The 16,393-nt window shown below is 43.5% G+C and overlaps 1 protein-coding gene across 1 annotated transcript in view; it reads right to left on the bottom strand.

Moving 5' to 3' along the window:
- Positions 1-12,010, bottom strand: part of ttn.2 (titin, tandem duplicate 2) — a 201,301-nt gene extending 189,291 nt beyond the window's left edge. The window contains exons 1-8 of the mRNA XM_061722952.1: positions 11,798-12,010; positions 4,947-5,050; positions 4,648-4,851; positions 3,507-3,794; positions 3,313-3,395; positions 2,023-2,237; positions 1,855-1,930; positions 656-850 (exon numbers count right to left, since the gene is read on the bottom strand). Of these exons, the coding sequence (XP_061578936.1) occupies positions 656-850; positions 1,855-1,930; positions 2,023-2,237; positions 3,313-3,395; positions 3,507-3,794; positions 4,648-4,851; positions 4,947-5,037 (1,152 nt within the window). The 5' untranslated portion in view covers positions 5,038-5,050; positions 11,798-12,010. The remainder of the gene's footprint in view (positions 1-655; positions 851-1,854; positions 1,931-2,022; positions 2,238-3,312; positions 3,396-3,506; positions 3,795-4,647; positions 4,852-4,946; positions 5,051-11,797) is intronic.
- Positions 12,011-16,393: the final 4,383 nt, after the last annotated feature.

Genomic DNA, 16,393 nt, shown 5'->3' with positions numbered 1-16,393 from the left:
CGAAGACTACGTGTAAATATCTCTAAAAATGGGAAAGCGAATTCACTTTCCTAAAGAGGAGCAGGATGGGGCTCAGTTACCCGAAAGTGTCTTTTTAGTGTCTCTCATGGGGAAAGACCAATGTCAAGTCATTAATACCAGAGAGCCACATGAGTGAAAATGACAAATTAAAAGAAAATTTAAATGTTTCACTTGAAGAAAATCAATGTGTATATAAACTGAAAATATTAAAAATAAATAAATGTATCCTTATTTCCCCTTTATGTTTTCACTGAGGCTCTATTATAGGAATTACATACATAGGAATGTCCACAGCATTTCAGTGTCAACAGAGGTAGACTTATCAGATTCTGAGCACATAATTGTAGTTTGTAAGTGGTTGACAGGTAGTTATTTGGGATTTCTCGTAAATCTGTTTTAGAATGTAATAATGGACCTCGGTTGGGCTAGCGGCGGAAAATTTCCCGTATTTTTAAATCCAAAACTTGACAGGTATGACATAGAGTCGCACTGACAGTCGCTTCTGCGGATCAGAGCTGCACTTTCTTTATCTGACCACTAGGCGGAGTAAAGTTCATTCACACACACCCATACACCCACAGAGACCCACTGACGACGATCCACTCATGCATGCACTGCCACCACGAGGACGAGCCACATTTACCTCTCTGGTGGCGGCCACCTGCTGCTCCCAGCTCTTTTCCATGTGCAGCTGGGTGGCGCTGCTGACGCTGGTCACGGCGCTCATGCTGGTCATGGCGCTCATGCTGGTCATACTGCTGTAGCTGGCCTCAGTCATGTGGTAGTCTTCCTGCTTCCAGGGCGGCAGGACCTCTGCGGCGGCAGATACCTGCAACAGAAGGACGGTGAGCTCATTAAGGCCTGGACCTCGGTTATTTCTTTTTTGTGGAAACAAGACGTAAACATTGATCCAGACAATTGAAGCAATGTAATAGCGAGTTGTGGCTCTCCCGTTCCCTGACTGCTGAAGAGCACGTTAGCGTCAGTGGTTCTTTGTTCAACGCGGCAGATCAGTGAGTAGATGGGCTTGCACCAGAGTATATTTCAGAGATGTTTTTATTCTATGAACCAGGAAGGCCCCTCCGATCCTCTGGCTCTTCCTTTTTAGCTGTTCCACAGAGTAGAACTAAAACATTTGGTGATGCTGCTTTTAGCCACGACGCTCCAAAACTGTGGAACAGCCTGCCGGAGGATCTGAGAGGAGCTGGAAATGTTGACATTTTTAAACGTAGACTAAAAACTCATCTCTTTGGTCTGGCTTTTATGTAGCATCAAATTTTATAGTTTTATACTGTTTAACATTTTTTAGAGATATTTGTTTTATTTATTTATCCATGTTTTGTAATGTTTTTATTATTATTATATTTTATTGTTGTGGACTGATTATTTTTTAGCCTTAATTCTTGAACTTTTATCATTATTTCATTTTAATTAACTATATTGTTTGTCAGTGTGCATTGGTCTCCCAGTTTTTATTTTATTTTTGTTTTTATTGTGATTATTTTTAAGTCAATTAAGCACTTTGTATTTCATGTACCTGGATGAAAGGTGCTATATGAATAAAATTTGATTGATTGATTGATAGATCTCTGAGCCCCAGTAGATCTCTGAGCCCCCAGCACAGGGCAGGCTCATGGGTAAATACAAAAACCTTAACGTTAATAAACCTCCTAAAGTAACAACCATACAGTCTGAAAACTGGGTATATTTACATCTGGGTCAATTTTGAATCTTTGAATGTCAGAAAAGAATCTGGACTTGTGGACCCCGGTCACAGCCCTGCTAGTCCGGATCGTCGAAGCACGCGAGTGGCGCACCAGCACTTGTTCTCACCTGTTTCCTGGACATGACGGGAGACTTGACCGGTCTGATGGGGGAGACGGACAGTCTGCTGGAGGGAGACATGGAACTGCAGAGGAAAACACACGGTCAGACGGTACCGCACCAGAGAGGCCGGTCACATCCACGAGCACTCACGCAGTCGGCCGATTGGGGGCGTACCTGACAGGTGTCGGCGTCGGCCCTTTCACGTGTCTGACGGGTGAAGGTGACTGATGCCGACCTCCCGCTACCTTGGAAACGAAGGACGGCGGGGACTTGGACGTTGGTTTCGGGGGGACCCGCGGAGGTGTTTTGTGAGCCAAATGCTGAGTCATCATTCCTCCTTCTACGTGCATTTCCATCATGGTGGTGGCTTGAAAACTCGCCTCCACCTTCTGAGCAGCCAAACGGTAAAAGTCAGATCAGCAGAGCATTACATAGTTTTGCTCTCAATAGGTCTTTTAGCACATTTCTCACACAAAATGCACTTTTCCAGAGTTTTTCCGAGCAGTTCAATAATAGTCATAATAGTCATTAAAGGAGCTGTATGTAAGAGCAATAATAAAACGAATCATAAAATGACCCCGATATGTCAACAGACATTTAAAAATCATGTTTATTTCAAATACTTATGTCACTGACAACAGCACTCAAGCCAGGATATTCCAGTTTAAAAAGAGGAGTTGCAGCCTTCAACTGATGTTTATGTTGCCATTTTTTGTTTTGTCCTGAAGCTCCACCCTCCACCTATCTCCCAATCACCAAGTCAGTATTGTTTCTGAAGCTCCACCCTCCACCTATCTCCCAATCACCAAGTCAGTATTGTTTCTGAAGCTCCACCCTCCACCTATCTCCCAATCACCAAGTCAGTATTGTTTCTGAAGCTCCACCCTCCACTTATCTCCCAATCACAAAGTCAGTATTGTTTCTGAAGCTCCACCCTCCACCTATCTCCCAATCACCAAGTCAGTATTGTTTCGGCATCCGGGTTGCCAGCTCGGCTCTAATTATCGCAGCCATGGCAGCCTACGTTCCTGCTGCATTCTGCAGCCTACCTGGCAACCTCTGGTCGGGGGGAGGAGGGGGAGGGTACACGCCACTCAACAATATTTTGAAAGTGACTGCAGTACAAGTTTTGGCCATTTCTTACAGACGGCTCCTTTAATAGAGACATCTGATAAAACTGGGATGTAGTCCCTCCGTCATGGAGGTTATGTGACTGATAATATGTTCTTTCTGTCTCCTGTACAGCTTGTAAAATAAAATGAATATATAATATTCTATAACACAGACCTCAGACACAAAACCAGGTAGGTGCCTTAACGTGTAATACTGCGCCCCAGCACTAGAGGCTGCTAGAAACAAGTCAAATCCTTAAATTTGGAAATCTTTAAGATGTCTTCAACTAGATCCACACTAGGCGTGCAGGAACTCCCCTTTTAGAGTCATAGGATGGATGATGTGTCTCACCTTCTGCATTCTGGTCTGAGAAGTCTCCATCTGGGATGTGGACACAATAGTCTTGGATTTCTTTATGGGTACAGCTTCTTCACCTGCAGCAGAAGAACGCCAGAATGTTAAGCTGGATACTTATCCATTAATCTTCCCTGATTGTTTCTTTTTGCAAGCTCTAGATTTAGAAAAATAAGAAAAGAGGTCCTCACTCTGAACCAGCAGCTCGGCGGTGGACGTGGCCCGTCCGCTACTGTTGGTGGCCGTCACAGAATACGTCCCAGAGTCCTCTGGGAAGGCCTCGGCGATCATCAGACTGTACAGGTCTCCTTCCTGCAGGATCCTGAAGTCGGTGGAGCTCTGGATCTCGGCTCCTTCTCTGTAGAACTTCACCACAGGTGTGGGGATACCTGTCACTCTGACGTCCAGCCTCACATGGCTGCCCTGCCTCACTGTGGAGCTCTGAAGTCTCTGAAGGAAATTTGGAGGCGCCGTCTCCGCTGCAGACACAACATGTTCACTTTATTTTCATGTTCATCACAACAAAAAAACCCTGCTTCGTGTTCTTTGAGGGAAACGCATGACAGGAAGCATGTGCAGGTCACAAATAGATAGATAAAGTCAGGAAAGATGAACTCTGGTTCGTGAGGAGTTCCCTAACCGGATGATTAGTCACCGGTTTCAGTTCGAGCTGCTGATCACTTTATAAACTTCAGATTCCCGTTAAGGAAAGATATGCAGCAGCCGCTGCGTCTATATCGGGTTTATCACTGGATTAAATGACGGGCCGGCTGGCAGAAGGATAAATTTAGACCCAACGATAGACCGTCACCGGCTTCTGACTCGGTTTAAACTCATTATTCGGGGGAGAAGGTACACTGCAATTAAAGCGCCGCTCTGATGGCAAATGTTACAAACCTGTTAACTTTAGGTAGATTTGCAGCCATTCTCTGATTACTGATGTATATTGATGCAAATATGGGCATTTTTTTTGTCCCACATTAGATAATATTATATAAAGCAACAGATGTATGTATAATTGGAGGTATGTGACTGTGACTGGTGACTGGCAGAGGTGTCATCACAACTGAGTTAAGACCTGATCGGTGCCATTTTCAGAAGTCAATACAGAAGTGGTAACAGCTCAACAGAATCAAATCAGATCCCTCTAATGACGTGAAATCTAATTATGGAGACTAAAACTATCTTTTGTACCAGGGTGTAATTATTGCTGCTGCAAACTTGATCATAGGGACCCAAGGGAGATGGGCGTGGTTTTGGAGCCTACAGTGGTCAGTCTTTGACCACTGTAGTTACCTGGAGCTCCTGTGGACACAGCTCACGTGGGCTCACCTGTTACCAGGAGCTCGGCGGTGCTCGTGGCTTGTCCAGCGCCGTTGGTGGCTCTGACGGAGAATCGCCCGCTGTGTGCGGCGGTCACAGCGGGGATACTCAGAACAGCACGGCCGTCGCTGAACGAGATCTGGACGCCTGGCAGAGAGGCGGCGGAAAGAACCTGGCCATCACGGAACCAGCTCACTTCGGGAACTGGAGAACCTGGGCGGAGACGAGAAACGGCAGGTGATCCGTCAAAAAAACGTACTCAAGATTCAAGAGAAAACCTCATCTGTTGCCATGGTAACGCCTCTTACCACTAACTTGAGCCTCGAACGTCGCGGCACTACCCTCAAGTGCCACGACGCTCTGCAGCGGCTGCGTGAACGTTGGTGCTTGTGTTGACATGATGGTCGGCACCCTGTAGAAACAAAACAGTGAAGAACCACACTGTTAAAACTAAACATAAACATTCACATGTACTGTCAGAACAAAGGGATAGAGAGAAAGTGAAGTTGTTAGAATCAGGACCCTGTTCACAGTTATGTTTTTGAGCCACTTTTTTCTAAAACTGCCCTGATGGGAAACGTATCAAGTTTTATTTCTATAGCGCTTCTCACAGATAAAAATCATAAACAAATAACAAAAAAATGTGAAGTAAACTAAAATGAAACTGGTTAAAACACAAAGGCTGAGATGAATGTAACAAAATGATGACAATAAAACACACGTATACACAAAAAAAAAAGTAAAATGAGTCCAAAGAGTCCAAACGTGAAGCAATATGCTTTGATAATAAAATGGGTTAACTTCAAATTCAGATTGAGCTACTGTAAATTTGGCAGAGCTAGCATTATAGGGCCGGCTGGTGGGGGTAAAAGACAGAAAAATATAACTTTTGACTTTACAAACTGCTAAAAAAGTAACAATTCACAGATTTGCAATACAAAAAGAGATTTTTTTCCTTTAAAGGGTGGTGAAGTTTCAGGAGAAAATTCATAGTTTTTTACTTTAAAATCACAAAATAGAAAAATTCTAGAAAGTAAAAACTTGGGTTAGATTTCAGAATCTAAAGTTAAATTCAAACCGTGCTGGTGAAAAGGCCTGGCTGTGGTGGCGTGTAAAGACCCACTGGTCTGGTTAAAGTTTGGAAGAAAAATACATTTTTCATTTTACAAAGTGCAAAAAAGGGAAACTTAAATAAATTCACAAATTTTTCCCTTTCAGATATCTGGCTTTAATAAGCTTGTAAAGTTGTAAGTAATTAAGTTATGTAAGTTAATTACTTTTTACTTATAAACTGAAATGAGGAAGAGAAAAAAAATGACTTAAACTCACAAGTTCGCAATTAAAAACAATTAAAAAGTTTCAATTAAAGCTGATCCAAATACGTTTTTTCCAACATAAATTTTGCCAATCTGCGGCAGCACATCAATCTGCGGCGGTGCATCGATCGGCGGCGCATCGATCGGCGGCACATCGATCAATGACACCGTGAGCAGAGAAGAGTTTTGAATCTCAAGTTCAAATTCAAGAACATCCAGCAAAATAAACCTCTGATTGTTAACATACATTTAGCTGAGATATTAAGGTAATTTCAGTAAAATAATTAAACTGATAATTGTACTGTGGGGCCGGTAAAGTCCCCCGGGGTAGAAACCTTGTTGTTCCTGACTTCTTTAACTCAACTTTAACTAAAATCACACACATTTACAAGAAATCTCCGGCTTTAAGTCTCATAGGGACCAACGTAAATGTTCTCATTTATGTTACAAATTAGGATGGGTGACCGGCTTTGGGGGCTTCATTTGCATCGTCTTCATTTAACAAGAAACAGCTTTACACACACCGAGAGAATAACCGCTAGGTGCAAAAACCAACATCAACAGCAGGAGGAGCCAGTCAGGGAGACGTCAGGAACAAAATGACGATTTGTGAAATCTACCATGAAATTAGCTTTCACCTGAACCCTGAAACTAGCGGTGTATGATACACGGTGAGATTAGTGGGTTGGCAAAGTTTAAATTTCGGTAATGGATGGATCTCGTTAATCTTGCTAAATTAACATGGCAACCTGGGTTGAACTGTGTCTGCTGTCACCGATTGTTTTCATAGTTGTACGCCAGATTAAATAAAGATAAAAAAAACATTAAATTTCACCAGGCAGAAGTACTGAATGTTGATTTAACCAAACTGAAACCACATTGACTGAAGCAGGGAACCAAAAATCAGCCGTTTTGACCAGATATGCCCGTTAAATGAACCACTTGTCTCTTCTAAACTGCTGACATTCAAATAGATAAATAATGTAAGGAAGATTAGAGTCAGTTAGCATACTGCTATCCCGGTTAGCTGCTGAAATGGTCTCTTGTGAGGTGGGTTTGGTACAGCTCTCATTTACGGCCAGTTCCGCTGGGACAGAAAGGACCAAGCCAGGCCCAACTGGGCCGACGTTTATGTGATGACATACAGGAGTGTTCAAGAACCACTATTAAAAAGAACCAATCAAATGCTTTGTGGAACAGTTTCAGAAATCACAATGCAGTTTCTCAATAGGGTACCACATGAGCAGCAGTTCTTTAACACTAATGATGATTTGACTTAATCCAGTGATTTTTCCACCAAGCTGCTTCGCTGTTTTTAATTGAAGCAACAATAGTTTCATAGTATTTTACCCCCCTGATCCGCCGTCTCAACAAACATTGCATCTGCATTCTAATAACAACCGTAACCATCAGTATTTATGACATCAGAGATTAGATGCCCGCTGGCGGCCGAGATGACTGCAGACGTTTAAACGGTTCTGATTCTAAAGACGTGAGATCCAGACAGAAAAGATGACTTCATCTCAGAGTCTGTCGGAGTCCAGACTTCTTTCATCAGGGTACCCTGATAGTCCTGCTGATGCCATCTTAGTCAGGCCCTCACACAAGACACAAGACACAAGACACACACCTGATGCCATTAAGAGTCATGCTTTCTTCCAGCTGGGTGGTTGCACTCACCTCGAGCTCCTCCAGTCTATTTTTTAAAAGATAAAACCATGAACATGGTGCACTTCTGAGCAGCACATCGATAAATATACCCTTCTCAACATATGTTAGTGCACCTTTCTATAGCGCGTGAGCCGTCCTTCCCTTTTATTTCGGTTTTTAACCAATATTAGGGATTATTTTGTTGATTAATCACAGATCAAGCCACTGTCATTACTAGCCCATCAAACGGTAACGACTGAACCCTCGCATGTCTAAATCAGCTTATTGACATCAAAAACAGATGCTGGTGAGACGCCACCCCTGCACAGCAGAAGATGACAAGATTTTCTTGGACATGTCTGCTCATTTTGGAGCATACTTGGTTAAATTGAGTTTAAAAGAACTGCTTTCAGATTTATTGAAAGTTGCTTGACAGGAAATTTGGTGCAGAGAGAGAACGGGGGGAAAATGGGCATCAAACTAAGTCCCAGACCAGGATTTAAACCTGGACTTGAGGCACCATGAGGACAGCCTCTGAACACGCGGCGCCTGCTCAACCGAGTGAGCAACATGGCACCCCTGTCGTGTTCATTTGCTGCCTCGCCCCAGTCAAACGTCAAAATGGACTCGATTTAAACCGCTAGCCGTAGGACACAGGACTCTGGGACACAGATAACCTCCAGCATTCCTGCCGGGACTCGCCTGGCTGACCAGGAGCTGAGGTAAACGTGAGAATGAGAATGGTTCATAAACGTTGCTTTAAATGACCCACAGACCCGTTTAGATCAACCCACAGCCAGCCTTGGCAGCATGTTAGTGCAGTTAACAGTAGGGATGGGCGGTATGGACTAAAAAATGTATCACGATAATTTCTGGCATTTATCCCGATAACGATAAAAATGACTATTAAAAAAAATACTAATTCAACTCCACCTTTGTAACTATAAACCTATCTCATCATCATTTCTTTCTTTCTTCCTCGCTCATTTCTTTCTTTCTTTCTTTCTTCCTCGCTCATTTCTTTCTTTCTTTCTTTCTTTCTTTCTTTCTTTCTTTCTTTCTTTCTTTCTTTCTTTCTTTCTTTCTTTCTTTCTTTCTTCCTCGCTCATTTCTTTCTTTCTTCCTCGCTCATTTCTTTCTTTCTTTCTTTCTTTCTTCCTCGCTCATTTCTTTCTTTCTTCCTCGCTCATTTCTTTCTGGCTCATTTCTTTCTTTCTTTCTTCCTCGCTCATTTCTTTCTTTCTTTCTTTCTGGCTCATTTCTTTCTTTCTTCCTCGCTCATTTCTTTCTTTCTTTCTTTCTGGCTCATTTCTTTCTTTCTGGCTCATTTCTTTCTTTCTTTCTGGCTCATTTCTTTCTTTCTTCCTCGCTCATTTCTTTCTTTCTTTCTTTCTGGCTCATTTCTTTCTTTCTTCCTCGCTCATTTCTTTCTTTCTTTCTTTCTGGCTCATTTCTTTCTTTCTGGCTCATTTCTTTCTTTCTTTCTGGCTCATTTCTTTCTTCTTTCCTTCCTTTATCGTTTTTACCGCGAGATGGCAATTTCTTACCGTAGGGAATTTTTTGACGGTATATCGTGAACGGTAAAATATCGTCCATTCCTAGTTAACAGCACAGGCTACGTTACGTTGTCTTTAAGATAATGATTATACTCGAGCTAAAGTCTATGGGGGGGGGGGCAGCAGCTGTGGAGTCAATGGCGCTCCGGAGGGGTTTAGAAGCGTCCCAGAATCGCCCGTTGGCTCTGCTCAGCTGCAGATATGCATCGGGTCCATTTTGGTGTTTTACCAGAGAAATTTAGCGGAAGTGTTAAATAGCTCAAGTGATGACAGATCGCCATTTGAGCCCACAGCTAGAGCAATAACTCCTCCTGATGTGATCAGACACCAGTGGACTGAAACACGTGTCCTGGTTCTGGCCTCTAGTCCTGGTTTTGGTTCCAGCTTTTAAGCTTAATCTCAGCACAGCAGATCTGGATCTTTGAAAGTGACGGACCTGATGAGTTGCGTGATAGTTCACTCTCGTACATTGCCGTGGTCGTGAGACCAGGCTGCAGAGACTAAAACCGTTTTCTGTACCAGGCTGTAAGAACGCGTGTTTCTGCTGCCATGTTTGACGTTGGAGGTCTCCTCACATGGAGGTCTGAGGAGATCGCCTCACTTTTAGAGCCCGCCCCTAGAGGCCATTTGAGGTTCTGGACTTCCGATCGTCTGGGCTGGCATCAGTTTTGAACACTGGAGGTTGTCTTTTGTTGGGGACAGTTTTTCATCCTCTGGAAGCCTCTCACGTCCAGAGACTGGATCCTGGTATTGCTAATATATAAAAACACTTGAGGGGCCCCTCAGATGTCCAGCAGGGTCCACATTTCTCTCTGATAGCTGACCTGCTCGGGTTATTTTAGGAGCTCTGTCCCTGGAGGAGGTCCAAGCTCAGTGGGGGGCTGTGAGATCTGGCTGATAAGCCGCCAACAGATCCACTGCAGGGATCAGAGGGGATTAGACCACCTGTCCTGGTCCCGGTCAGGGTCCCGGTCCCAGTCTTTAAGGTGCATTTTGTAAATACATAAGCAACCTCTGCCGTGTAGATATCAACACTTGTGTTTGTCTCTTAAAGAAACCAGCTGAATCACATAAGCGGACGGGTCACAAGCAGCTCTCCAGTCCTCGGGTTCATCACACCCAAAACCTAGCACGACATAGGAACAACAAAGGAGCTGTCCGCTGGTGCTGAAGCTGGACTACGTTGAAACGCACCAGAACACAACTGGTTGGGATCGGAGAGCAAGCTGACAGCTTCAGTCTTTTTATCTTTATTCAGAACATCCTGGAAAACTAATTAAATTAATCAAATGATTAACGAGGACATCGGTTCAGAGTAGGAGAGGCGTCCACAAAGGAAAAAACTCAATATCAAGACTTTCACTGGTTGTCCACAGCTTTAGTGGAATCCTCTGTTCTTAGTCATTTGTGTTGTATTATGAACTCAGTACAAATACTGAAGATATTCAGCCTCATTTCTAAACTTGGTGTGTTTCAAAGTGTTTTGCCCCCTCCCTGAGAGAGGCTTCATCTTCTTTACCTGCACGGGAACAAACAAGCTTTCTATACAGCAAAGATCTCTATGTGGGCCGAATCCTTCTGACTGGAGAGCTTTACCAAACACGGCTTATTTGTAGGACGTTTCTCGCTCAACCTCCTCCAACAAACCCAGATCCAGGTTCTGTTTATAGCAGGAGATGTTTGGAGCCTCCACGGCCACCAGGGGGCACTCACAGTACAAAGTACGAGGAGTAATAAAGTCCCTCCTTATCTGCAGCAAACCTGAATAAAAACTTTAAAGTCTCCAGTATGAGGCATCTACATTAAGTCTCGAATAAGCGCCATCTGGGCTGTTTGTCTTTATAAAGTCCGAAATTCAGAATTTTCTCTTGCAAAGTGAAAAGCGTAGAATTTCTGCGATTTGTTTATTTATTGCAGATTTACAAGTTAATAAAGACACAATTTCTGTGTATCTGTTTCTGTGTGAGTCCTGCACCACAAGGTTCTATGTGGACCCGGATTACAGAACAGAACACCCGCAGAAGCGGTAGCAGAACAGGGTCAGAATAAAACACCATTCCACCCCCAAGGAGACCCACTGCGCACCTCTATCAATAATAATAAAAGTACCCACACCAAGTTGAGTAGAAGAAACCTGCACCTAAAACTCTCTCCAGCAGTTTGTGAACATTTTAACTTTGGATGCATCATCAGAGCTGGATGATCCTGGAGACCTAAAAATAAAGAGCCCAGCTGCTCACCTCCAAAATAAGAGCCCCCCAAAGGTGCTGCTGCTGTCAATCACTTTGTCCCACAGAGAGTAGGGGGGCTGTTAACTAACATGGGACACCAGACTCTATAAATATCCCCGCTGGCCCTCCCCCCCACCACACCTCGGTTTGATTGACAGGCACCATGTGGGACACATATCTGGAGAACTGATAGCCCTGCTGCTGATTCCCTTAAAAAGCCATCGGCGGCCGGTGGACGGCACAGGGATGCTCTCAGCAGCTATTCTGGGACGCCTGCTCTCACCTTCACCGCTGAAGACCTTTAGTCACTTTTTAGACTTTTAAAAGTCTCTAAAAGATGAGTGGAGCCCGGAGCCCCACCAGGCTGCCGCTCAAAACGCTGTAAAACCTCACACACTTCACTTACTTGTATGCACAAGGATGCCTGGGGAGCCCAGAGGCGGGCTGTCTGCGGGAAATCTAAAGTCTTTATCCAGAAAACGAGTCAGAAAATCCAGATGAGACCAGCCGAGTTGCACGGGAACCCCTCAGAAAAAAACAAAACTACAGGCAAGCGCCGTGTAGTTCTGTTTTTCCTCCTGACAGCAGTCCCTCCAGCCGAGGCGTCCAGGCCGGGAACGCTGACTCTGCTCAGAGCACCAGGCCAGCAGGCTGGGCTCTTTATACCGCTGTGACATCACACAGGGCGGCCCCTGCGATTGGTGGGTCCAGGTCAGGGCTGCGGGGCATCATGGGAGGACGGGTAGACAGTTTTATACAACTGGTCCCACCTGCTGCAGGGAAGTCACACGTCACAGTCAGCTCGGAGCAGACGAGTCATGGGTGAGCAGTGATCGATCACTCCGATCAGTTGCAGCACTGACTCACACCTCTGTGTCGTTGCATTCGTTCACAAGCTTTGATTTTTGCCTCTTTCTCATAATAAAATTACCATTTATTTAAAAAACACACTGAAAACATTTCAGTCTGAGTCATTTTTGGTGAATCTGGACGATGACAGTTGCTCAGCAGCTGAGTGGATGTCTCCCGGTCACCGGGAGTATTGACCACCTGACGAGCGGTTGGTGTTACAGAAGCACCGCTGGCAACTGCGTTCTCACCATTTCTTTTCACCCTGTTCAACTCAGACTCCCAGCACAAGTCTGAGTCCAGTCATAGCCAGAAATACCCAGACGGCTCTGCTGTTCAGGGGTGTGTCAGAGGTGAACGGCGGTCCGGGGGCCCCTATTCTGTCAAACTAAAGCTTCATCGTAGAGGTTCAAATCCTTTTAAATCATCTAGCCTGGCGCTTTATACATGATTTTTACCTCTACATCAAACTGACAACATTTGTCGGCCGTAGCTGGGATCATCCACTGAGGCAAGACGTGCACCTCTCCAGAGATCTAACCACGGGTGCTGCAGATCGCAACTACTGCGATCGGTCCACTTGGTAGTAGGGATGGGCGGTATGGACTAAAAAATGTATCACGATAATTTCTGGCATTTATCCTGATGACGATAAAAATGACGATACAAAAAATACCAATTCAACTCCACCTTTGTAACTATAAATCTATCACCACATTCAGTCTTTGGAGCCCCCAAATCACTGCTCTAAAAGAACTAAAAAAAACTACACCAATTAAATTGAATTAATAAAAATGAGTACACCTGTACTTCAAAACTTTAATGACTCCTCGCTCTCAGATCCGCCTTCCGCCATGTTTGTTACACAAAAACTTCATCAACGGGAATTTTTCTTTCTTTCTTTCTTTCTTTCTTTCTTTCTTTCTTTCTTTCTTTCTTTCTTTCTTTCTTTCTTTCTTTCTTTCTTTCTTTCTTTCTTTCTTTCTTTCTTTCTTTCTTTCTTTCTTTCTTTCTTTCTTTCTTTCCTTCCCGCACACGTACGTTGTGCGTCGATTTAACACAGAACCATAAATCCGGCTTTACACAAAAATGTCATCAGCGGGAATTTATCGTTTTTACTGGGAGATGACAAATTCTAACCGTGGGGAATTTTTTTGACGGTATATCTTGAACGGTAAAATATCGCCCATTCCTACATGGTAGCGTTGTGTTTCCCTCTACGTGTTTTTAGCTACTTGTTCATCTCTCTCAAGTTGGATGGATGACTGTAATGTCAGTAAACTGTTGCTCAACATTTATGAGCCCCAGCTCGCGTGAAACATGCTTCATGTTCTCCGTTATCATGTCTGAGCTACAGGTACATAAAAGAAGTGAAAAGGAAAAACTCACAACGCAGATGGTGCAAATAACTTCCGTGCTTCACAGTAAAGTTCTTATTCAGGGGGTTAACGCATTAAGATTGGTCATCGTAATCCTGATTAATACTGTACACTGAGGTTGACCTTTACTGGACTGGAGACGCAGCTCTGAGAGTGTCTGCAAGGTGTCTGAAGGAAACTTAACCTGCATCCATTAGCAGGAGTAAAAACCTTCTCCTCACTCCTTTAAGCCTTCGTGTCTCCTTTCACAGTGATGAAAGGAGTGATCACACAATGGTAGCGAGAGGTGGAGGAGAAGAGGAGAAGACAAAGTCATCTCTCCCAGAGCATCCAAGGGACATTCTCACCAGGTCCCCAAAGCACCTCCACTGGCTCCTATGACTGAATTTCTTACCCCACCTCTGAAGCAGAGTCCAGTTACCCTGCAGAGGAAACTTATTTCAGCTGGTTGTACCCATGCATGACCCCAACGTTTTTTATCTTTTATTTGTCAGTATACATCAAAACGCACACCGAAATTTGTCCTCTGCTTTTTAAGCCATCACTAGTTAGACTAGGAGCTGTGGGCAGCCATTTTTATAGCGCCCGTGGAGCAGTTAGGGTTAAGGGCCTTGCTCAGGGGGCTTGAACCTGGGTCCTCCCGATCCTAGCCCACTTCTGTAGCAGACATTTAAGCTATATGTTGTAAATGCACGTATATGTTTTATTTATATCAAACATATACATCAGATTTTCACCTGGCGTCTGGTGACGTCACAGTGAATCCCCTGCATCAGTTTCCCAGCATGCACATGGTGTCCAGAGTTGGCGGCCTGTCTTCCTGCGTGGTTGTGTCATCGCTGCCAAACAGCCGATCAGGTTGCTTTTCAGCACGTAGTGCCGCTCCTGTCAATCACAGGGGCCAACGGCAGCTCAGAGAGTACTGTGTTAACAATGCTACAGCTGTGTGCACTTCTCCCACAGATCCCTGCAGCATCACGCTGCTACACACCTGCAGTGTCGAGCAGAGCTCTGCGTTTTAAAAGCTGATTACTGGTCTGTGTGAGTCCACTGTAATGTTTTCACCGTTATTATTTCTCACAGGATACAAAATGAGTGGGTACTAACTTTTGTACTCACTGTATTTAAAGAACAATTTAACAACCACTTTACACTTTAGATGGACGTATATGGAAACATCTGAACAGCTACATTCATTTACTGTCATCTGCCAGGTCGGATACTCCTCCCAGAACCAAACTGATGTGAAACATGGGGTTCAGACGCTGTGACTCGGAGCTCTTCTGTTCTGGGAAAATGATCTGCGCACTATTTTCACAAATAAAATATCATACTCAGCCTTCTTTGTTAGCAAATTGGTTAATAGTAGTCTTGCCTCTAGTTTTTTAATTTCCTTTCCAATTCTTGATTGTTTTTGAATGCGCTTTTTTTCTTCCTACTAGAGCAGTGGTTCTCAAATGGGGGTACGCGTACCCCTGGGGGTACGTGAAGGCACTCCAGTGCGTGAGATTTTAAAATATACATATATTTAAAAAGTAGCATCCTTGCAAAAATCCTTTAAAAATAAATATTTCATAAATAATTGAGGAAAATATAAGTCTAAATTCATAAAATGAATTTTATCTTCAGGAGTAGGCTATTCAACTTATTATCCTAAAACTGCAGAGTCTCCCCCACACCAGGATGGTTCCACCTGACCTGTCAAATGCCACCTGGCTTCACCTGTCAATCACTTGGACCAATGATGGAGTCGTGGTTGAAGCGTAGCAATAATATTTTTATGTTTAATAAATCAGTTACTGATGGCACAGTGCTCTGTTTTAGGTCTTTTTTTTTTTTACAACCAAAAGTGCTTTGCACTGGTTAGGGGGTACTTGGCTGAAAAAATATTTCACAGGGGGTACATCACTGAAAAAAGGTTGAGGACCACTGTACTAGAGTATGATATAATCATGCCTCGCATGTAAGCTTTATAAGCTTCCCATACCAATCTCGGGTCAGCGTTGTTGCAGTCAGTTACTTCTAAATATAGGTCTGTATGTATTTCCAAGAATTTGATAAAATCATTGTCACGAAACAGTGATGTATTAATTTTCCAAGAAAATGATCGCTCTGCGGGCCTAAGAGGCTGCATTTCCAGAGTGACCAGAGCGTGATCTGAAAGGACAATGGACCCAATACCAGACTGAGTTATTAAATGAGTTAGGCGTTCAAATATAAATATATAATCAATTCGGGAAAATGATAAGTGAGGTGACGAGTAAAATGTATAATTTTTGTTATTAGGATTCATGTATCTCCAACCATCTATCAGGTTAAATGTTTCAAGAAGGTTTTGAAGTGCTCTGCCATATTTTGATTGATCTTTATGAGAGGTCTCTATCTAGAAAGGGGGAGAGAGAACAATTAAGATCACCTCTAATTATTATATTTGAACAGTCCATTTCAGGAATTTTTCCGAGTAGGAAGGCAAAAAAGTCTGGGTCATATACATTTGGAGCATAGACATTTCCATTCTCCATATAATTCTCCTTTTACTAGAACTATCCTTCCATCTGCATCTTTGAAACTATTTTTAGCTGTAAATGGAAACGATCTATGAACTAATATAGTTGCGCCCCTTTTATTTGTAGAGTAAGATGTAAAAAATATCTGCCCGACCCATTCTCTGGGATACTTTTTGTGCTCCTCCTCATTCAAATGGGTTTCTTGGAGGAAGGCAACCTGGATGTTTTCCTTTTTAAGATAGTTTAGAACAGCCTTCCTTTTGACAA

The sequence above is a fragment of the Cololabis saira genome, chromosome 6, assembly GCF_033807715.1.
Source record: "Cololabis saira isolate AMF1-May2022 chromosome 6, fColSai1.1, whole genome shotgun sequence".
Taxonomy (NCBI): Eukaryota; Metazoa; Chordata; class Actinopteri; order Beloniformes; family Belonidae; genus Cololabis; species Cololabis saira.
Note: the sequence above shows the minus strand (reverse complement) of the source record. Positions and strands in the feature narration are given on the sequence as shown.